Source organism: Erinaceus europaeus, chromosome 13 (genome assembly GCF_950295315.1).
Source record: "Erinaceus europaeus chromosome 13, mEriEur2.1, whole genome shotgun sequence".
NCBI classification, from domain to species: domain Eukaryota; kingdom Metazoa; phylum Chordata; class Mammalia; order Eulipotyphla; family Erinaceidae; genus Erinaceus; species Erinaceus europaeus.
The window spans coordinates 69,180,368-69,204,510 of NC_080174.1; the positions used below are offsets into that span (position 1 = coordinate 69,180,368).

Consider the following 24,143-nt stretch of genomic DNA (forward strand, 5'->3'; position numbering starts at 1 on the left):
CCTCCTGTTCAACCCTCTCTATCATCTCCTCACCGGACTTATACAGAGTGAATGGAAATTCTTTTTCCTGAGTGACTTTTCTCACTCCTGAGAACCAGTTCTACAGTCTTCTAATTCTTCTTCTTCTTCTTCTCCTCCTCCTTCTTCTTCTTCTTTTTAATATTTATTTATTTACTCATTCCCTTTTGTTGCCCATGTTGCTTTATTGTTGTTGTTATTGCTATCACTGTTGTTGGATAGGACAGAGAGAAATGGAGTGAAGGGGAGAAGACAGAGAGGGGGAGAGAAAGATAGACAACCTGCAGACCCGCTTCACCACCTGTGAAGTGACTCCCCTGCAGGTGGGGAGCCAGAGACTTGAACCAGGATCCTTCTGCTGGTCCTTGTGCTTTGCACCACATGCACTTAACCTGCTGCGCTACCTCCTGACTCCCCCTTCTTCTTTTTTTTTTAATAGATTTTTATTTTATTTTTAAAAGATCTTTCAATATTTATTTATTTATTCCCCTTTTTGTTGCCCTTGTTGTTTTTATTGTTGTAGTTATTATTGTTGTTATTGTTGATGTCATTGTTGGATAGGACAGAGAGAGATGGGGAAGACAGAGAGGGGGAGAGAAAGATAGACACCTGCAGACCTGCTTCACCACTTGTGAAGCGACTCCCCTGCATTTGGGAAGCCAGGAGCTTGAACCGGGATCCTTACGCCTGTCCTTGCACTTTGTGCCACCTGCGCTTAACCCACTGTGCTATGCCTTACTCCCCAGTTCTACGGTCTCTATTCTTCAGTGTTGATGGGCTGGCATTTTTCTCAGAGCATTTAGCCATTTCACAGGACCAGAGGAATCTCTTTCATTTTTGCTTTCTTTAGGCTACTCCCTGGTGGACTTTAGAACTGTTCAAGTAGTCAGAATTGTTCAGAATACTAGGGTCCTTTTTGCTTTTAGTCGGTGTCCCCACCTTAATAACCTTTGTATTGTCATTAAATATTTCTGTTAACTTTTCTCCAAGTACAGATCAATTAAAGGAAAAAATTCTTGTTAACATTCTTATGTTTGTTTTCTTTATAGAATTATGTCTTCGTCAATCCATTTTTCTCTCCAGCTTTTTACCTTGGTAAATTATTTTTATTCTCTTTAATTCCTATTTTAGCATTAATCTCCTCTGTTTCTAGAACATCTGTGTCTTGACTCTATATTCTGTACTGAAGCATTCTAATTTCCCTAGTAGCTTAACCCATCTTCTTCACCTTCTTTTTAGTCTTTGCTCAAATAATAGTACTTGGCGATGAGGGAGATAGAATAATGGTTATGCAAAGAGATGCTCATACCTGAGGCTCCAAAGTCCCAGTTTCAATCCCTTATGCCACCATAACCCGGAGCTGAGCAGTGATCTGGGAAAAAAGAAAAAAAAAAATAGTGAGTTCAAATAATAGTACCTGTTTTATAAGTTCTCTACTTTCCGGATGGTTTTAAGGTCTATACATTACCCATTCAGGAAGCATCAGCTTACATTAATATGTAAATTTTTATTATCTTCTGTTGTCGTGTATATATGTGGCGACAGAAAATAATAAAAATTTACATATTTACATATTTTATTTATTAATGAGAAAGATAGGAGAGAAAGAACCAGACAGCACTCTGACACATGTGCTGCCAGGGACTGAACTCAGGACCTCTTGCTTGAGAGTCCAGTACCTTATCCATTACACCACCTCCCAGACAACATGTAAATGCATTTTTAAGAAATTCTTATCCTGGGTAATGTGCAACTGTTGCTCCCTGGTTAGAGGGCCTGTCTTCACCCGAATATATAGTGCTGAGCTTGCTGCTCCAGGAGGAATAGGAACACCTGTGAATTTTAGTTCTTGAAGAGAGTATGATTGGAAAAGAACTCCTAGAATTAATGCAGTAGGAAGAATGCTAGCCATTATCATGTGTCCGCCAGTCACTGTTTTTATTCTTTTATTCTCTTTCTTTCCTTCCTTCTTTCTTTCTCCCTTTCTTTCTTTCTTTCTTCTTTTTTTCTTTTTATTACCAAGCCTCACACGTGTGATTTCACTGCTCCTTTTTATTTTACTTTAGACAGACAGACAGGCCCGGTGTTATGGTGCTTACATGTAGTGCTGGGTCTGAAATTGGGGTGATGCACACGATATGGTGTATGTCCTAATGCTACATACACACACACACACACAGGCAGAAACTGAGAGACACCTGCAGCACTGCATCACTGTTTGTGAAGCTTCCCCACTAGAGGTGGGGACCTGGGGCTTGAACTTAGGTCCTTGTGCATTCTAACGTGTATGCTTAACCTGGTATATCACCATCTGTCCCTCTCCAGCCCCTTAATTCTATTTATCAGCTCTGTGAGGTGTATTTTTTTTTGTGAGGTGTATTTTATTCAATATTATGAATCTAAAATTTGCAGGACCTGTAATATAGCTAGCTCACTCAAATAGTATGTTTTTTTTTTGTTTGTTTGTTTTTTTCATGGACATGACCCAGGTTTGAGCCCAGCCCAGCCCCCAGCAAGGTAGCTTCAGTGCTGTGGTATCTTTCTGAGGGGTGGGGGGGAGGGGCACAATCATCCTGAAGCAGTGAAAGCCCAGTAATAAAAGGAATAAATAAGTTAAATTTCTAGATAGGGAAGCCAAGACACAAAACCTCTGCCAGTTTAGATGATTAATATGACAACACAGTTTTGTCTCTCTGTATCACTAAAGTAACTGTGCTATACAGAAAAAAACGATTTGATTCCTGGAAAGGAGAAACTCTGTGTCCCTGAGGACTTAGTATTCTTTTTTAATAAGGCCAGGTGGTGGCACATTGGGTTGAACATACACATTACCATGTGCAAGGACTAGGGTTCAAGACCCCAGTCCCCACCTGCAGGAGGAGGCTTTATGAGCAATGAAACAGTGCAGATTGTCTTTCCCTATCTCCCCCTTTTCCTCTTAATTCTCTCTCTACCCAAAATAAACATAATTTAATATATGTATTATTTTAAATATAATTTTATTTTCCATTGGTAATTAAAATATTTTACTTATTCAGTAGAGACAGAAAGAAATCAAGAGGACAGGGGAAGATAGAAAGAGATACCTGCGGGGGGGGGGGGGGTGCCCTGGGAGGTGGTGCACCAGGTTAAGTGCACATAGTATGAGGTGCAAGAACCCACAGAAGGATCCTACCACGCTCCCCATCTGCAGGGGGGTCACCTTACAAGTGGTAAAGCAGGTCTGCAGGTGTCTGTCTTTCTCATTACCTCTCTGTCTTCCCCTCCCCTCTCAGTTTCTCTCTGTCCTATCTAATAAAATGGGAAAAAATGGCCTCCGGGAGCAATGGATTTGTAGTGCAGGCACCAAGCCCCAGCATTACCTGCAGCACTGTCTCAACACTTACAAAGCTCCTGCCCCCAGGTGGGGACAAGGGATTGAGTGAACATGGGTCCTCGCACATGATAATGTATATACTCAAACCGGATACACTACTGCCCCTCCATCAGTAATTTTAACAGTATTTTGCAAATTACAGAATCTCAGGGCACAAGTGCTTAATATTCTTAGGAGACTCAGTAAGATGATATTCAAATCCTTTGGATTCTAGGTTCATTTTTTCAAAAGAGGCTTAACTTTGTAACAGGTAAAGGAATGTTTGGCATGCTTCTCTTCCTGAGAGTTAGTTAACTCAAGGTCTTTATTTATTGGATAGAAACTACCAGAAATTGAGAGGAGGAGGGAGATAGAGAGGAAAAGAGAGATACCTGCAGTACAGCTTCACCATTTGTGAAGCTTGCTCTCTGCAGGTGGGGACTGGGGGCTGGAATCCAGGTCCTTGTGCATGTAAAGTGTGCTCAGCAGCTGGGTGCACCACCACTTGGATATGTGTGTGTGTGTGTATGTGTGTATATATACATACATATATGTATATATGTATACACATATATACTTGTGTATATATGTATTTGTATATACACATATATGTATGTGTATGTATGTGTATATACATATATGTATGTGTGTATATATATGTATGTGTGTATATATTTGTGTGTATATGTATGTATGTATATATAAATGTGTGTGTATATATATAATTTTTTTAACCAGAGCACTGCTCAGCTCTGTCTTATGGTGTTGTGGGGGCTTGAACCAGAGACTTTGGAGCATGAGAGTCTCTTTGCATAACCATTATGCTACCTACCTGCTGCTAACTCAAGATCTTATAGAATAGGGTGGGGAGATAGTATAAAGCTTATGCAAACAGATTCTTTTTTTTTAAAAAAAAAATTTTATTTATTTATTTTCTCTTTTGTTGTCCTTGTTGTTTTTCGTTGTTGTAGTTATTATTGTTATTGATGTTGTCGTTGTTAGATAGGACAGAGAGAAATGGAGAGAGGAGGGGAAGACAGAGAGGGGGAGAGAAAGACAGACACCTGCAGACCTACTTCACCGCTTGTGAAGCGACTCCCCTGCAAGTGGGGAGCCGGGGGCTCGAACCGGGATCCTTATGCCGACCTTGTGCTTTGCGCCACCTGCGCTACAGCCCAACTCCCGCAAACAGATTCTTAAGGCTGAGACTCTATAAAGTCCCAGATTCAGTCCCCCACACCACCACATGCCAAAGTTGAGCAGTATTCTGGTTTAAAAAATAAAAAAATCTTATAGAACAGCTTTTTAATGGCCTTTTCCTTTAGGGGAGTGTTCAGATTACAGATTGATTTTCCTCCACTGTATAAAGTTTGACGTTTTTTGTACTGAGATTCTTTTTTCTTCATTTTTCTGTATAGCTGAAAAATCAGGTGGCTGCAAAGGCTGTTTTTGAGGGATTCACAGAGGGTGAGCTCACATTCCAGCCCACCTATAAGTACGACACTGGCTCCAATGACTGGGATACCAGGTAGGTCAGTGATTGCGTCAGGGGATGGAAAACCTCTGGTTTTCGCAGATATTGCTCTGATGGCCCATAGATTTCCCATGATTTCTTCCCCATGTTTTTCACTGTGGTCAAACATTTTCTGTCTGTATCTACTCACGAGGCAGACCTCTTTCTGCGTATTTTCTTCTTGACTGTCTGAGCCTTTGTTCCATATTCATCCATGACACTTGATTCACCTTTCAGCTATGGTTACGGTGATAAGACAATTCCAACTTATCTTGGACCTACCTGGTCATTACAGAGTTGCTGATTTTTTAAATAAACACTTATAGTAAGCCATGCACTATTTGAAACACTTTCCTTATATGAGCTCACTTGATTTTCTCAACATCTTATTGAAGCAGATAGGATTTATGAGCATCCTTATTTTATAAATCAGTGTTGGTATGCTTCTAAAAACCCCTTCTGTTTCATTAGTTTAATCCCCCCTGCTTAACACTATTCTATTTACATAACCACTTCATTCTATTTACATAATGGCTGTTAACAAGCACCACCCTCCCTCCAGGGCATTGGTGGTTCAGTCGCAGAATTCTTGCCTGCTCCGCCCCCTCTCCTTGTCATACCCTGATTTTCACCAGTCACTTTTCTCTCCACCCTCTCTACGTCACATCCTGTTTACACCCTACTTGGAAAGTTTGTAAGGACAACATTGTTCGTTTTGGTTAGTTGGTAGTTGTGTGAGTTTAGCTTAGCTTGGTATAGATTGTGCTGCTTCCTGCATGAATAAAGAGATACTGCATACAGCTCAACCATGAGTCCCTGGTCCTCTGTTGCCCGCCCGTGAAGCCAGCCTGGCGAAAACAACAAATCAGGAAACTGAGGCACAGAAAAAATTAAGGAGGACTCTCCTAAGCAGACAAGTGGGAGAGCTAAGATTTGAATCCAGGTTGTAGGAATTCAGGACCCGTTTTATCCAGTATCTTTTAGGTCACTGAACTTATTCTCAGACTGCCTCTTTCACTCTCACCTAATCCCCATAGGAGGGTAAAGAGCAGAGAATCATTCAGAATGTTTTGACTTCCACCTTTCTTGGTTCTTTGGGATAATACCCAGAGGAAATATGTAACCTCTTGCTGGGTCCAAATCAATCCTCCCTTCTCAGATAACCAGGCCTTGTGGACTTGAAGGCTCTGTACCAGTACTAACCAGGAAGTTGGTGCTACTGTGCTTCCAAAGGCTTCACATATGAACTTTGCCTTTCAGTGAGAAGTGCCGTGCTCCTGCCTGGTGTGACCGAATCCTTTGGAAAGGGAAGAACATCACTCAGCTCAGTTACCAGAGCCACATGGCCCTAAAGACCAGTGACCACAAGCCTGTCAGCTCTGTGTTTGACATTGGGGTAGGTCGGCAGCTGGTGTCTATTATAATTATTCTATAAGGGACTGACTTTTAACAGCCAAGACCACTTTTTTATTTCTGGTCTTCTTCCTCTCAAGGGAGGAAGTTGCTTTTAAGAATTATTTTAATTTAAATTAAATTAGTAACTGATTAAAAAAAATTTATATTTATTTTATTTATTTATTCCCTTTTGTTGCCCTTGTTGTTTTATTGTTGTAGTTATTATTGTTGTTGTCGTTGGATAGGACAGAGAGAAATGGAGAGAGGAGGGGAAGACAGAGAGGAGGAGAGAAAGATAGACACCTGCAGACCTGCTTCACCGCCTGTGAAGCGACTCCCCTGCAGGTGGGGAGCCGGGGTTCGAACCGGGATCCTTATGCCGGTCCTTGTGCTTTGCGCCATCTGCGCTTAACCCGCTGCGCTACAGCCCGACTCCCCTAGTAACTGATTTTGTTAAGCTCAAATAAATGTGGCAGTATTCAATATATAACAGAGATTGTTGTTGGTTTTTGTTGTTGTTTTGTAAGAGATAACATATACACATTGCTCTGAGAACATCTATTTTTTTTGGGGGGGCTTGGTGTCGCCACTACAAATCCACTGCTCCTGGTATTCATTTTCCCCATTTTTTATTTGATAGAAATTGAGAAGGGATGGCAGATAGAGAGGGGGAGAGAAAAATAGACACCTGCAGACCTGCTTCACCACTTGTGAAGTGACCCCCCCCTGCAGGTGGGGAGCCGGGGGCTCGAACCAGGATCCTTATGTGCGTCCTTGTGCTTTGTATTGTGTGTGCTTAACCCCGTGCACTACTGCCCACCCCCTCTTTTTTTCCCTCTCTCTCTTTCTCCTTTCCTTCCTTCCTTTTTTTTTTTTTTTTTTTTTTTTTTTTAATATATAGAGACAGCAATAGAAAGGCGCAGAGAGTGTGAAAGAGACCACAGCGCTGAAGCTTCCTGCCATGCAGTGGGGACCAGGCTCAAACATGGTTGTGCACATAGTAAATCAGCTCACTCTCCAAGTGAGCGATGTCACCAAACCCTGAGGACATCTTTTCTGATGCACTATGTCTTTGGAGATCTTCCTGTGTCTGTTAGGATAGAGCACCCTCAAGAGTCCACACAGGCACAGTAAGAGGCAGACTTCCATGGTCCGGGAGGTGGCGCAGTGGTGTAGCTTTGGACTCTCAAGCATGAGGTCCTGAGTTTGATCCCCGGCAGCACATGTGCCAGAGTGACGTCTGGTTCTTTCTCTCTCCTCCTCCTATCTTTCTCATAAATAAATAAAAACATCTTAAAAAAAAAAAAAAAAGAGGCAGACTTCCCTGTCACAAGTGGCATCAGAGAGAGGAAAACTGGGAAGGAGGGGCTTTGGCTCAGAGAGTTGGGTCAGCCACCAGTGAAGTACAGCCCTAACCATCACCTCCCTGCCTTCCTGACGTGCCCCAGAAAGTACAGTGGCCCTGCTGGAAGAGGAGTCATGTGTTCTCACTTGCTCTAATCTTTGGCCAAGTCTGGCCAAGTCTAGTGATGATTGTGATGCTCAGTGAGGAAACCCTGCTCAGGAATTGTTATCTTGCCTGCAAAAACTCACTGTCCTTACTCCCAGAACTTTTGTTTTGGGTGAACCTATATGCCTGTAATCTCATAGTCTGGTAAGCCTATTAAATCATGAATGAAAAATAATGTTTAAAAAATAATAAATCAGTAGTGTGCTTGGAAAAAAGTGAGCACCCTCATTATTTTATTAAGGAATTGGTTGATGTAATGGGAGACAGAGACAGAGAGACTAGAGGGTATCTGCAACACACGTGGCGCCTGCAGTTGCACCTGGGAGCTTGGGAGATAGCGTAATGATTATGCAAAAGACTTTCATGCCTGACACTCCCAGCTTCAATCCCCAGCACCACCAGAAGCCAGGGCCTCATGCTTGCAAATCCTGTGCTCTACTTGCTGAGTCACCTTGTCAGCCACACCTTAGTATTGTAGAGGTTTCAGAATGCTCCAGTTGGAGGCACCATAATGTATCATAGATCATTGTTTTCAAAGTTATGCTACACAGAGCTTGAATGACTGGCCTTCACCTGTATCTTTGCATATTTCTATAGAACAAATTCCTAGGGTTCAAAGGAAAAGGTATTTTAAATGTATTTGATCCTGCAAAGTTATCCTCCCAACAGCCCTTACTTTTTCACACTTCTGCCAACTATGTTTGACCTTATTTTCTTCACTGGCATTCTGGCTTTATTTAAAACATTTTTTTTTTAATATTCACTTAACATATTCCCTTTTGCTGCCCTTGTTGTAGTAGTTATTGTTGTTGTTATTGATGTCATCATTGTTGGATAGAACAGAGAGAAATGGAGAGAGGAGGGGAAGACAGAGAGGGAGAGAGAAAGATAGATACCTGCAGACCTGCTTCACTGTTTGTGAATCGACCCCCCTGCAGGTGAGGAGCCAGGGGCTCAAACCGGGATCCTTACACTGGTCCTTGCATTTGGCACCACATGCGCTTAACCCGCTGTGCTACCACCTGACTTCTGCTGGCTTTAGATTTTTAAATTTTTTTATGATCTTTATTTTTGTCAACCCAGTGAGCAAATTAATTTCCCTGATTATTGGTGATGTTCAGTTTTCACATTTTAATTATCTGTTTCTCCTCTTCTGCAACATCTGTTTTTCATATATATATATATATATTTTTTTCCCATTATTTATTTATTTATTTATTTTGTATATTTTGCCTCCAGGGTTATTGCTGACACTGTGAATCCACTGGTTCCAATGGCCATTTTTTCCTTTTTTTTTTTTTTTCTTTCTATTTTATTTGACAGGACAGAGAGAAGTTGAGAAGGGAGAGGAGAAGATAGAAAGGGAGAGAGAAAGACAGATACCTACCTGCAGCATTATTTCACCACTTGTGAAAAATATCCCCATTGCAGGTAGAGAGTTGGGGCTCGAACCTGGATCTTTATGCTTACTCAGTACTATGTGTGCTTAACTGGGTATGCCACTACCATGCCCCCTCTGTTTTTCTTTATATAATCAATTTTCAAGGATGCAGGTAGGGGCATGCCAGAATTGGTGAGGCTAGTTTGCAAAAAGCCTGATAAGTGCTACTTGAGTTTTTTTATTGGGAAATGACAGAAATGTGCTTACAATTCAAAATTCAGTGGGGAAACCTACTGACAAAATTATCTTGACTGGTGGAACACAGGTTAAAAAAAAAAAACTGTTATAAGGGGAGTCGGGCGGTAGCACAGCAGGTTAAGCACATGTGGCGCAAAGCGCAAGGACCTAGTAAGGATCCCGGTTCGAGATGCTGGCTCCCCACCTGCAGGGGAGTCTCTTCACAGGCGGTGAAGCAGGTCTGCAGATGTCTTTCTCTTCCCCTCTCTGTCTTCCCTTCCTCTCTCCATTTCTCTCTGTCCTATCTAACAATGATAACATCAATAACAACAATAATAGCTACAACAATAATAAAAAAACAAGGGAAAATAAATAAATAAAAACAAACAAACAAAATGGTGATAAGTCCAGGAGATGGTGCAGTTAATAAAGCATTGGACTCTCAAGCATGAGGTCCTGAGTTCAATCCCCAGCAGCACATGTGCCAGAGTGATGTCTGCTTCTTTTTCTCCTCCTATCTTTCTCATGAATAAATAAATAAAATCTTTTTAAAAAAATTAAAAATAAACATTAGGGAGTCAGGCGGTAGCACAAGCGCATGTGGTGCAGAGCACAAGAACTGGCGTAAAAATTCTGGTTTGAGCCCCTGGCTCCCCACCTGCAGCGGAGTTGCTTCACAAGCAGTGAAACGACAACAATAATAACTACAAGAATAAAAAAAAAAAAAAAGGGCAACAAAAGGGAATAAATAAATAAATATTACAAAAATAAAGATTAAAAAAATCGGTAATAAGCTAGCAGGCTCCCTGGTAATATTTATGTGACTTTTAATGTGCTTCCATAAGTTCATTGTAAAACCACCTGAACATTATCAAGAATAAAGTCAAGGGGAGTTAAGCGGTAGCATAGCTGGTTAAGCGGACATGGTGCAAAGTGCAAGGACCAGCATAAGGGTCCCTGTTCAAGACCCCAGCTCCCCACCTCAGGTGAAGCAGGTCTCCAGATGTCTGTCTTTCTCTCCCCCTCTCTGTCTGCCCCTCCTCTCTCCATTTCTCTCTGTCCTATCTAACTGATGACATCAATAACAACAACAGTAATAACTACAACGACAATGAAAAACAACAAGGGCAACAAAAGGGAAAAGACAAAAAGAATAAAGTTAAATGCCATGTTCCTAACTGGGGAAAAAAAAGGGGGATGGGGTGACATATATTTTAAATCAACACCTTAGAGATGTTTCTCACTGCAGGCTTGTTGGAAGGAGTAAGTAAAATTAAGCTATGCTCTGAGCATCTTTTCTCTGAGCTGAAGACCTGGCAGAAGTGCCAACCAAGCTTTCACTACTGTGCTTTCTTTCTACTAATCAAAAAAGCCATTGACTTTACTTTTCGTACAGGTTGTTAGTTGAGTTCTTTACTCATGAAGCACATCTGTTTGGCCTTCACTTTGTCTTTGCTGTCTATTGCAGTTTCCCAGCCCCATAATAGTTAACTGTGCTGGAAAAAAGAGACAAGAAGAAGCCAAGGCGCTCAGTCTCTGATGTTCTCCCTTCAGGTGAGGGTCGTAAATGAAGAGCTTTATCGGAAGACCCTGGAGGAGATTGTTCGCTCCCTGGATAAGATGGAAAACGCCAACATTCCTTCTGTGTCTCTCTCCAAGCGAGAGGTAAGAGAGACACACACCTGGAACACTGACAGTCTTTTTTTATTCCTAGAGCTTAACTTTCCTGGATTAGAGATCAGAATTCAAGGAGGTCCCTGTCAGATTCTTTGCCTCTTTATATTTTTCTACCAGGGTTTTTACTGCTTTCTACTCCCTTCCTTTACTTGTTTGTTTTTTTTAGAAAGAAGGCAAGCATCCCAGGAGGTGATGCAGTGGATAAAGTTTTGGACTCTGGAGCATAAGGTCTGGAATTCAGTCTCCAGCATTGCATGTGCCAGAGTTCTCTCTTACTAGTAAATAAATCTTTAATAAAAGTAAAAAAGAAAGAAAGTGAGAAACAAAGGCTAGAAAGAGATCCAGAGGAGAGAGACCGAAGCACTAGCCTATCACTTGTGAAGCTTCTGCTTGCATCATGCTTTGTGGTACAGGGGTTGGGGAGGTGGGGTTTGAATTGGGGTCCTCACACATGATACCGTGTGCACTCTACTGGGTGATCTATCTTCCAACTCCTAAAAGGGGTGTGTGTATGTGTGTGTGTTTAAATGAAGCTGGGTCCTCAAGTATGAGGAATTTTACCAATCCCGGGACCCTTTTCCATCCATTTAGAAAGATAGAGAGAAAAAAAAAAAAAGAGAGGGAGAGCTACAACAGCACTGGAGCTTCTCCTATTGTCATGCCACTTCCCATGTGGTGCTGGGTCTCTAGCCTGGGCCATGCACATAACAAATTGTGGGTCCTACCTATGGGCTAGGTTTCTCCTCATAGCTTCTAGTCATTCTTATTTTATTTATTTTTCAGTGTGTGTGTGTGTGTGTGTGTGTGTATGTGTGTGTATGTATGTAGGGAGAGAGAGACTGAGAGGGAAGAGAAAAGATGAGGGAGAGAGAAAAAGAGAGACACCTGCAACATCACTTTACCACTTGTCAAGCTTCTTCCCTTGCAGGTGGGAACTAGGCTTTTGAACCTGGATCCTTGCACAGGGTAACATGTGCACTCTACTTAGTGTGTCACCACTCAGCCCTTTTTTTCTCTTAATTTTTATTTATTTATTTATTTGATAGAGACAGAAACTGAAGAGGGAGGGGGAGACATAAAGGGAAGGAGACAGAGAGATACCTGCAGGCCTACTTTACCACTCGTGAAGCTTTCTGTCTGCATGTGGGGACCAGGGGCTTGAACCTGGGTCCTTAAGCACTGTAGTCGGTGTGCTTAACCAGGTGTGCTACCACCTGGCCCCTTCTATTCTTCTTCTTCTTTTTTTCCCCCAAATATCCAAGTCTGGGGAGATAGAATAATGGTTGTACAAAAAGTTTTTCATGCCTGAGGTACCAAAGGTCCCTGGTTTAATTCTCAGCACCACCATAAGCCAGAGCTGAGCAGTGCCCTGGTAATAAGTAAATAAACAAAGGGGAAGAGAGAGAGAGAGAACTAGAGTATCACTCTGGCATATTAGATGCCGGTGATCAAACTCAGTGCCTCATGCTTATCTACTACACCAGCCCCTAGGCTGCTTCTAGTCTTTCTTGATAGATGCTTATAGATAAAGTGGGTCTGATAATGCAAACTGAGAAGGGAGGGATTATTGGATTCTGATTTTACAAATCGGAAGCTTTTAGCCTTTTACGGTTCATATATTTCACTCAGACATTGGCAATCTGAGATCATCCAAAATGAGTTTTGTTTGGGTTCAGTATATATGACAGTGTGTATTCTTACAGTAGATTTGTCTTTCTTCTGACATTCTGCTTTAACTGCAATTAAACTGAGCCTGGACTTCTTGGTTTTGTATAAGTTGATGGGAAGGAAATCAATATAGAAAGGTGACGGGCAGTCAAGTTAGGGCAAACAACTTTTCATGTGAGAGTCACAGCATGGGTAATACAGAATTGGCAATACCAAAAGGTCAGTCACATGGGACTCTATGGTGTAGGCCTTTGTAATGCCCTTGATATATCATATCATATATTAGCGTGATACTCTGGTTCTCTTTCTCTCTCTCTCCTTCTCTTCTCTCTTATAAATAAATAACTTTAAAGGGTTCACAGTTGTGGAAGTTAACAGTTGTTTCAATAGTATTGTAATCCCTGATTTGGAGCTCAGTGGCTTAAAAGCCTCTTTTTGTGCTTTTTCTTCCCTGTAGGCTATGGGAGCCTGAGGGCTTTTAAACTATAAGTAGGCTTCTTAGCTTAATCACTGACTCCTGACCAAGAGATAAAGCAGAGTGTGGCAGAGAAAATCCGGTGGTTATGCAAAGAGACCTTCACAGCCCCACCACTATGCCACCAAGGTATAGATCTCCTCCTGAGTTTCCTAGCTAGTTCTCGTCCCCTGGTGTCAGCACAGGGGTGCTGATTTGGTGGGTTCCTGATTGTTCTAGTCCTGTCTTGTTTCAGTCCCAGGTGATCTCCTTTGGTATTTCTAGTTGATCCGGGAGAGGAGAGAAACACGTTTGCTCATAAATAAATAACTTTAAAGAAAAGACGGGTGGGGTGGGTGGTAGTGCAGTGGGTTAAGCACACATGGTGCAAAGCGCAAGGACCCACGTAAGGATCTCAGTTAGAGCCCCCCTGTCCCCACCTGCAGGGGGGTCGCTTCACAAGCGTTGAAGCGGGTATGCAGGTGTCTTTCTCTCCCCCTCTCTGTCTCCTCTCTGGATTTCTCTCTGTTCTATCTAAAACAACAACAGCAATAACAATAATAACAACAATAAACAACAAGGGCAACAGAGGAGGAAAAGTAGCCTCCAGGAACAGTGGATTTGTAGTGCAGGCACTGAGTCCCAGCGATAACCCTGGAGGCAAAAAAAAAAAAAAAAGAAAAGAAAAAGGAAGTACTTTCTTATTTATTTACTAATTTATTTTGGACAGAGACGATAAATTGAGAGGGGAAAGGGAGATAGAGAAGGAAAAAGAGAGACACTTGCAACACTGCTTCACTGTTTATGAAACTTCCCGCCTGCAGAGGGGGACCAGGGATTTGAACTGGTGTCCTTGCACTTTACCAGATGTATCGCTACCTAGCCCTGGTTCTTTATTTTCTTTCCGGGGCAGGTACTGCCTACTTGAGGTGATAGAGCAGGCTACTGAGAGCAGAGCACTGGTCTGACTAGTTCTGGACTTGTTCCCAGTTTTGTTTTCAGAATGTGAAGTACATGGAATTACAAGTGCAGTCATTTACAATTCATAATGGACAAGTACCCTGTCAGTTTGAATTCATCAACAAGCCTCATGAAGACTCATATTGTAAGCAGTGGCTGAGTGCCAATCCCAGCAGAGGGTTTCTCTTCCCAGGTAAGGCCCCTGTTCTCAGGTTTCTGGCTATTTATTTGGAGATGATCCTACCCTGTCTGTTGATCTTCCTAAATAAGGCTTTTGTATTGGGGTTCTTTGTTGAAACTTTCAAAAAATCCCATGGATGTGCTATCTATAAATAATACAGCATAGTAAGGAGCATTAGTTTCATTTCTTTTTATGGTATTTTAAATTATTTATTTGTTTTATTTTATTTAGAGAGAGAGAGAAAGATATTCAGAAAGGAAGACACAGGAAAAGCAGAACACTGTTCAGATCTGGCTTAAGGTGGTGCTGGGGATTGAACCTGGGACCTTGGAGCCATAGACATGAAATTCCTTTGCATAAGCATTATGCTATCGCCCCAGCTTGTTCGATTTCAAAAGCATCCTCAGTCATGAAGTATAGTCCCTGGTTTCCTAGAAAACCGTAGACTACTGTGAAGCAGTTGCTATTTAGAAACCATTTCTTTGCCTTCTTCACTATAGCTCAACTCCCTAACATCTGCTTTTCTAGGGAGAGATAGTGGGTCATAAACTAGAAATTAGTTGCTTCACAGGCGGTGAAGCAGGTCTGCAGGTGTCTATCTTTCTTTCTTTCTCTCTGTCTTCCCCTCCTCTCTCCATTTCTCTCTGTCCCATCCAACAACGATGACAACAATAACTACAACAATAAAGCAACAAGAGCAACAAAAGGGAATAAATAAATAAATAAATATCTTTTAAAAAAAAGCCAGAAATTATATCTGAACCTGGACTGGACCACACATGTCCTGCCCTCCCAATTTCTCCACTGCATTCCATGAGATTATGCTTTGTGGCAGAGGAATTAAACCTGATTTATAGACAATTCACAAACTGATAATATGATTATACTTTCTTTTTAAATTAAAACATTTATTATTATTTATTTATTTATTTTCCCTTTTGTTGCCATTGTTGTTTTTCATTGTTGTAGTTATTGTTGTTGTTGATGTCGTCATTGTTAGGAAGTGACTCCCCAGCAGGTGGGGAGCTGGGGGCCTGAACTGGGATCCTTCTGCCGGTCCTTGTGCATTGCGCCACATTTTTAAATCATTTTGTTTATTTATTATTGGCTAGAGACCAAGAGAAATTGAGAGGGGAGAGGGAGAGAGATGGAGAGACACCTGCAATTCTGCTTCACTACTCATGAAGCTTACCCTCTGCAGGTGGAGAACAGGGGCCTGAACTCGAGTCCTTGCACTGTAATGTGTGCGCTTAACCAGGTGTGCCTCTGCCTGACCCATTAGATCAAGTGTCACAGTAATCTCATTTATTTTTATATGATATTAAATCTTTTTAATATTTTATTTTTAATGAGAAAGTATATATGTGTGTGTGTATGTATATAGAGAGGGGGGGGAGAGGGAGGGAGAGAAAAGGGAGGGGAGAGAGAGAGAGAGACTGAGACAACCAGAGCACTGCTCAACTCTGGCTTATGGTGGTGCTAGAGATTGAACCTGGGACCTGGGGCCCTCAGACATGAGAACCTTTTGCATAATCATTATGTTGTCTCCCCCAGCCCTTATGTTTTTTTTTTTTTTTTTTTTTTTTTTAACCAGAACACTATTCAGCTCTGGCTTATGGTGGAGTTGGGGACTGAACCTGCGATGCTGACGCCTCAGGCATGAGAGTCTGTTTGCATAACCATTATGCTATTTAACCTCTGCCCGCCTTTTTTTTTTTTTTTTTTCTCTAAATGGTTTGTAGGGGCCTGGTGGTGGTGCACCTGGTTAAGTATTACCATGTACAAGGGCCCGGGTTCAAACTCCCAGTTCCCACCTGCAGGGGGAAGGTTTCCTAAGTGTGTAGCAGCTCTGCAGGTTTCTCTGTGTCTGTCTGTCTTTTTCTTTATCCTCCTTCCCTCTCAATCTCTCTCTGTCCTGTCAAATTAAATTTAGCAAGTTAAACTTAATAAAAGGCTTGTTTACTTGTTTATTTTATGAACACATGAGCAAGAGAGAGTTCATAGCGTCCTTCTGTCATATGCAGTGCTGGTGAACCCAACCCATTAAGTCCTGTGCTCTACCTGCTAAGCCAACTCCCTGGCCACTGATCATGCCTTTTTATTTTTATTTTTTCAAAAGATTTTATTTATTTATTCATGAGAAAGGTAGGAGGAGAGAGAAAGAACCAGACATCACTCTGGTACATGTGCTGCCAAGAATTGAACTTGGGACCTCGCGCTTGAGAGTCCAATGCTTTATTCACTGCGCCACCTCCCAGACCACTCACGCTTTTTTATTTTACTATTTTACTAATATAAATATTTTAGGCTTGGGCGGTACTACTTACTACATAATGCTTTCTTTTTGTAACATTTGTCTATTCATGTTTGCCTAAACATGTTCTTATTTATTGTCTTCGTATTCCCAGATGGACTAGTACCTCCTTGATCTTATGTCTCTTGAATGCTACATATGTAAATGCTACATATGTTGGTTGACTGGTAGCTCTTGTTTTCTTTCCTTAAGCCTGTATGTCTGATTCTCTTTCCTCCAATCCTGTTTGCCCTTTTTCTCTTGACCTCCTTCTAGTCAATATTACTTTTTTACTTTTTTTCTCCTTCAGATTCTGCCATTGATATAAATTTGGAGTTGTTTGTAAATAAGAATTCAGCTACAAAGCTCAACTCTGGTGAAGACAAAATTGAGGACATTCTGGTTTTGCACTTGGATAGGGGAAAGGACTATTTTTTATCTGTGTCTGGTAACTACCTGCCTAGTTGTTTTGGATCTCCCATCCATACATTGTGCTACATGAAGGAGCCAATCTTGGATCTGCCTCTTGAAACAATTAGGGATCTGGTGAGTCACATGATACAGGAAACATCTAGAACTAATTGGCAACCAAACCAGTCAAACAAGATAGTCCCATGCCTATCTTTCACAGGTAACTAATAATTCATTAGTATCCCTAGAGCTTGTCCACTGAATCAATTTTTATTTCTTTCTGTGTAATATGGCAGCTTGAGGTTTTAGTGGTTTAAAACAATGAATTACTACTTTTTTTTCCTTTTTAAAAAATATTTATTTTGGGAGTCGGGCGGTGGCGCAGTGGGTTAAGTGCAAGTGACGCAAAGCGCAGGGACCGGCGTAAGGATCCCGGTTCGAGCCCCCGGCTCCCCACCTGCAGGGGAGTCGCTTCACGGGCAGTGAAGCAGGTCTGCAGGTGTCTATCTTTCTCTCCCCTCTCTCTCTGTCTTCCCCTCCTCTCTCCATTTCTCTCTGTCCTATCCAACAGCAAATCAACGTCAACAATGGCAATAATAACCGCAACGAGGCTGCAACAACTAGGGCAACAAAAGGGGAAAAATGGCCTCCAGGAGCGGTGGATTCATGGTGCAGGCACCGAGCCCAGCAATAACCCTGGAGGGAAAAAAAAAAAAAAAATTTATTCCCTTTTGTTGCCCTTGTTGTTTTATTATTATAGTTATTATTGTTGTCATTGTTGTTGGATAGGACAAAGAGAAATGGAGAGAGGAGGGGAAGACAGAGTGGGGGAGAGAAAGACAGACACCTGCAGACCTGCATCACCCATCACCTGTGAAGTTACTCCCCTGCAGGTGGGGAGCCGGGGGCTTGAACCGGGATCCTTCCACCCGTCCTTGAGTTTTGTGCCACATGTGCTTAACCTGTTGCACTACCGCTGACTCCCTCCTATTCTTTTTAAAAATTTTTTTAAAATCATCTTTATTTATTTATTTATTGATTGATTGATTGATTGATAGAGACAGCCAGAAATTGAGAGGAAAGAGGATGATAGGGAGAGAGACACCTGCAACACTGCTTCACCACTTGCAAAAAGCTTTCCTCCTGCAGGAAGGGGGGGCGGGTACTCAACCCAGGTTTTTGCACATTGTTTTTATTTTCATTCATAAAATGGAAATATTGTCAAGACTATAGAATAAGAGGAGTACAATCCTACACAATTCCCACCCCCAGGTCCTCGAATACTATAACATGTGTGCCCACCAGGTGCACCACCACCCAGCCCCAGCTTTCCTATTCTTTAACTCCTTGGGAGTATGGACCCAGGATCATTATGGGGTGCAGAAGGTGGAAGGTCTGGCTTCTGCAATTGCTTCTCCACTGACAGACACAGCTAGAAATTGAGAAGGGAGGGGGAGATAGAGAGGGAAAGTGCTTGAGAGTCACCTGCAGACCTGCCTCACCACTTGTGAAGCTTTCTTCCTGTGGGCACAGACTGAGAGCTTGAACCTGGGTCCTTGTGTATTTAAAAAAAAAAATTTAATATATATTTATTCCCTTTTGTTGCCCTTTTTTATTGTTGTAGTTATTATTGTTATTGATGTCGTCGTTGTTGGATAAGAGAGAGAAATAGAGAGAGATGGGGAAGACAGAGAGGGGGAGAGAAAGACAGATACCTGCAGACCTGCTTCACCACCTGTGAAGCAACTTCCCTGCAGGTGGGGAACCGGGGCTCGAACCGGCATCCTTAGGCCGGTTTTTGCGCTTTGTGCTATGTGCACTTAACCCGCTGTCCTACCACCCAACTCCCGGTCCTTGTGTATTGTAACATGAACACTCAACCAGATGAGCCATTACCCAGTCCTGAATTACTGCTTCTTATGACCCTGTGAGTTTCCATTGTAGCTCTTCTGATCTTACACAGGCTCTATTGTGCAGTTGTAATCTGGCAATTGTTGGCAGATTATTTTATCCACTAGCAGCTGGTTGTGAAGCCAGCCTAGATTCTAAGAGTCAGGGAAGATTCTACTTCTTAATTAGAGAAGTTGCAAAATGCTGTGCTTTGTAGTCTTTCGTATATTTCGTTTTTTTTTTTTTTTTGTAAACGGACATCCATGACAAGTGGCAGCAGGGCATGGCTTTTCTGCGCGCTGATAGTCAGCGAGAAAAACAACACGTGGGGAACAAAAGCACGGCACCTACGCCTCACAAAGCTTTGGGTTCCAATAAGATGGCTGCAGCCCTCCCGGGCCCACCTCTGCACCTCATTGTGTATTAGTGAAACTCAGCCATGGATGCTAAAATAATGATTAAAATAATGGGTTCCTTAAGACAACAAGGGCAACAAAAAGGAATAAATAAAATAAAAAAAAAAGAAATGTCATTAAAAATAAAAAAATAAAAAAAATAATGGGTTCCTTGGCCTACTATTTTTGTTGGATTTACTTTAGTCATAACTTCATAGTTCATCTTTAAAATTTTTAAATTATATATTTATTGGATAGAGATTCAGAAATAGAGAGGGAAGGGAATGATAGGAAGAGCAAAGGCCAGGTGGTGGTGCACCTAGTTGAGCACACCTGTTACAAAGCACAAGGACCCGGGTTTGAACCCCCAGCCCCCACCTGCAGGGGGGAAGCTTTGCAAGTAGTGAAGCAGGGCTGTATAGAGACAGCTAGAAATTGAGAGGGAAGGGGATGATAAGAGAAGGGAGAGAGACAGAAAGACACCTACCATATTGCTTCACCTCTCGCAAAGCTTTCCCCTTGCAGGTGGGGACCAGGGGCTTGAACCTGGGCCCTTGTGCATTGCAACATGTGCTCTCAACCAGGTGTGCCACGACTGGGCCCTAGGATATATGTATTTTTAAGGTGAAGGATGCATATTCAACCTGATTCATTGAAAATGCTGCCTTTAACTTGCTCCCAGTTCTCAAACATCACCTTTGTAACATGTGTGCTCAGTCAGGTGCGCCACCAGCCTGCCCATTTTGAACATCACTTTTGTACCCTGGTGGTATCTCCTGATTTTATTTTTTTGCCTGAGGAATGCTTGCTTAGAGGCATTAGCATGCCTTTCTCCTTCTGTGGGTTTTCTGTTCCCACTTCATGCATTCTCCTGAAGCTGGCCTGCCAGAACTGCTACTGTTGGAACTTCCTATCTTGCTTCTTATTTCTTCTCAGACACTAATGCCACTTCGGACTGAAGATGGTGAGAGTTCTTTGGAGAAACCCCTGGAAATCCCCAAAGAGCTCTGGATGATGGTTGATTACTTATACCGAAATGCTATCCATCAGGTAGGTGGTGGTTAAGCAGTGAGACCTGATCCGTTGCAGGTTCCTGAAGGAACCCATGGTATGCTGTTCTTTCCCTGGAGAGTGGATGTGGGCTAGAGAGGTTCAGGTTTCACACTGCTGTGAGATCCCGCTCTTAGATGCGGCACTGACTACCCGTCATGAAGTAGCCTTACATGGGATGGCCTCTCAGCACAGCATGTTTCCTCTCTTGGTCTCTGGGGTCCCCCAGGGAGATAACCATCTAGAGATTTCTCAGAATGTCAGCCTGTTCTCCTTTCCTGGAACTCTCATCAGCTTCTGGGAATGGGAGGGGCTAACTTGTTGACAAGCCAGATAGAACAGATGGAGCCCTGGTCCCTGAATCAGGAGCCCTGGTTTTAGAGTGACTTGGGCAAATACAAGGGATCAGGATATCAGTCAATTACATCAACTCATTTATACTGGTTCCAGGGAGCCCTTTACAAACTATAATCTAACTTTTTAGAGTAAAATGTATTCCTCTGATAGTAATGTTTTTTCTCCCTTACATATATTGGATATGTACCAAACATTACTCTTAAGTGTTTTATGTATATTGCCTTGTTGAATTCTCATAATAACTATTCAGATGAGGAAATATATACCCAGGAAGGTTAAATAACTTAGTCAGGGTTCCCAAACCCGATGAATAGGCAGGGTTGAAACTGGAACCCAGGAAGTCTGGTTATAGAAGCCACTTTTTTTTTTTTTTTTTTTTTTTTTTTTTAGTATTTATTCTTCTCTGGTAAGAGAGAGAAGCAGAGCACTACAGCATTACACACACTTGGGAGTCCAGTGCTTTAACCACTGTGCCACCTCCTTCTTCCTTCCTTCCTTCCTTTCTTTCTAATAGAGATTGAGGATAGATACAGAGGGGAGAGAGAGACACAGAGAAAGAGAGGTCTCTGCAGCACTGTTGTGCCATTTGTGAAGGTGTGGACTGTGCACTTGGCCTGAGTCTCCGCTCATGGGAACGTGTGCGCCACTGGCGGCACCACAGCCCAGCCCCCGAAACTGTATTCTGAACTACTATACTCTTAGGGTTTCTCCTTTTTTTTAAAAAAAAAAAAAGATTTTATTTATTTATTAATGAAAAACATTGGAGGAGAAAGAACCAGACATCACTCTGGTACATGCTGCCGGGGATTGAACTCAGGACCTTATGCTTAATGCTTTATCCACTGCGCCACCTCCCAGACCACTATGTTTTCTCCTTTCAAATGTTATTTTATTTCATTTTTATTATATATATGTATATTAAATTTATTTTATTTATTTATTCCCTTTTGTTGCCCTTGTCGTTTTATTGCTATAGTTATTATTGTTATTGATGTTGTTGTTGTTGGATAGGACAGACAGAAATGGAGAGAGGTGGGGAAGACAGAGAGGGGGAGAGAAAGACACCTGCAGACCTGCTTCACCGCCTGTGAAGCGGGGAGCCGGGGGCTCGAACTGGGATCCTTACGCAGGTCCTTGCTCTTTGCACCGCCTGTGCTTAACCCGCTGTGCTACCTCCTGACTCCCCCTTTTTATATTTTTATTAGTGATTTAACAGTGATCGATAAGTTTGTGGGATAAGAAGGGTACAATTCCATACAGTTCCCAACACCAGAGTTCTGTATCCCATCCCCTCCATTAGAAAGTTCCCTATTCTTTTTTTATTTTTTATTTTCCCTTTTGTTGCCCTTGTTGCTTTTTATTGTTGTAGTTATTGTTTTTATTTTATTGATGTTGTCATTGTTGGATAGGACAGAGAGAAATGGAGACAGGAGGGGAAGACAGAGAGGGAGAGAGAAAGACAGACACCTGCATACCTGCTTCACTGCCTGTGAAGCGACTCCCCTGCAGGTGGGGAGCCAGGGGCTCGAACCAGGATGCTTACGCCGGTCCTTGTGCTTTGTGCCACCTGCGCTTAACATGATGCACTACCGCCAAACTCCCTCTTTTTTTTTTTTGTCTCCAGATTTATCACTGGGCTCGGTGCCTGCACTACAAATCCACTGCTTCTGAAGGCTATTTTTTTCCCTTTTGTTGCCCATGTTGTTTATCAGTGTTGCTGTTACTATTGCTGTTGTTATTGCTGTCGCTGTTGGAAAAGACAGAGAGAAATGGAGAGAGGAGGGGAAGACGGGGGAGAGAAAGATAGACACCTGCTTCACCGATTGTGAAACGACTTCCCCTACAGGTGGGGAGCCGGGGGCTCAAACTGGTTTCCTAACACCAGTCTGTGCCTTTTTGTTCCATGTGCACTTAACCCACTGTGCTACTGCCTGGCCTCCAAAAGTTCCCTATTCTTTATCCCTCTGGGAGTACAGACCAAAGATATATATATATATATATTGTATTTGAAGATTGTGTTTATTTATTAATGAGATAGATAGGAGGAGAAAGAGAGAAAGAACCAGACATCACTCTGGTATATGTGCTTGTAGGGACTGAACTCAGGCCCTCATGCTTGAGAGTCCAGTGCTTTATTCTCTGTGCCACCTCCTGGATCACTGGACCAAAGATTTTTGTGGGGTGCTGAAAGTGAGAGGTCTGGCTTCTAAAATTTCTTCTCTGCTGGACATGGACACTGGAAGGTTGATCTATACCCCTGCCTGTTTCTATCTTTCCCTAGTGGGGCAAGGCTCTGCAGAGGTGGGGTTTCAGGACATGTTGGTGAGGTCGTCTGCCCAGGGAAGTTAGATAGGCCTCATGGTAGCATCTGCAACTAGGTGGCTGAAAAGCACTAAGATATAAAGCAGAACAGATTGTTTAATAATCAAGAACTTAAATGTAAAAGTGTAGAAGATGAAATTTGGGGTCTTTATGTCGGAAGAACCCAGGAAATCTAATACACACACACACACACACACACACACACACACACACACACACACACACACACACACACACACATAATTTATTAGTGGGAAAGATAGAAGGAGAAAGAGAAAGAACCAGACTTCACTCTGGTACACGTTCTGCTGGGGATTGAACTAGGAACCTCCTGCTTGAGAGTCCAGTGCTTTATCCACTGTGCCACCTCCCAGACCACTATTTTAGGTATATTCTAAGGGGCCCATGACTTTACTAATTTTTACCAGAGCCTGACAGCTAATGTGCAGGTGAGCCAAAGGTATTGTCTGGGAAGATGGTGTTGGAGTTGGGAATAGAACTAGAAAGCTGGATCAGGCCAGGCAGTAGCTCCCAAATATTGAAAAAGTATATAAATACCGTTAACTGTAAACCCCACCGATCTGCCCTAGGACCCATGTCTATTCATATTTAGCACAGGAGCCTTTGTAATCTCTGCATCCCTGTCTGTCTGAGCTCATATTCCAAGGTCATAACTTATTTATTTGTTGGGCAGAGATAGCCAAAAATCAGGAGGGAAGGGGGAGATAAGAGAAGGAGAGAGATAGATACCTGCAAACCTTCTTCACCGCTTGTAAAGCTTCCTGCAATTGGAGACTGGGGTCTTGAACCCAGGTTCTTGTACATTGTAACACATGCACTCAACCAGGTGAGCCACCACTTGGCCCCTCAAATGTAATTTTTTAAATAACACATAGTATTTTTATTAACACATTTATGCAGCACTATACAATTAATATAATGTATCAGAGAATTGCATGGGATGGCTTCTTAGCACAGCATGTTCCCTCTCAGTGCCTGGGGTCCTCCAGGAAGATAACCATCTAGAGAGTTCTCAGGATGCAAATACCCTTTAAAATTTTTTTTTTTCCAGAGTA

At 42.3% G+C, this 24,143-nt stretch overlaps 1 protein-coding gene across 3 annotated transcripts in view; it reads left to right on the top strand.

The window, feature by feature from the left end:
* The window catches only part of INPP5B (inositol polyphosphate-5-phosphatase B), a 96,513-nt gene that overhangs the window by 67,436 nt on the left and 4,934 nt on the right, over window positions 1-24,143 (top strand). For all 3 annotated transcript variants that reach the window (XM_060206180.1, XM_060206179.1, XM_060206181.1), the window contains 6 exons: window positions 4,792-4,901; window positions 6,147-6,282; window positions 10,964-11,074; window positions 14,199-14,361; window positions 16,953-17,188; window positions 20,275-20,388. In XM_060206180.1, coding sequence (XP_060062163.1) covers window positions 4,792-4,901; window positions 6,147-6,282; window positions 10,964-11,074; window positions 14,199-14,361; window positions 16,953-17,188; window positions 20,275-20,388 — 870 coding nt within the window. The remainder of the gene's footprint in view (window positions 1-4,791; window positions 4,902-6,146; window positions 6,283-10,963; window positions 11,075-14,198; window positions 14,362-16,952; window positions 17,189-20,274; window positions 20,389-24,143) is intronic.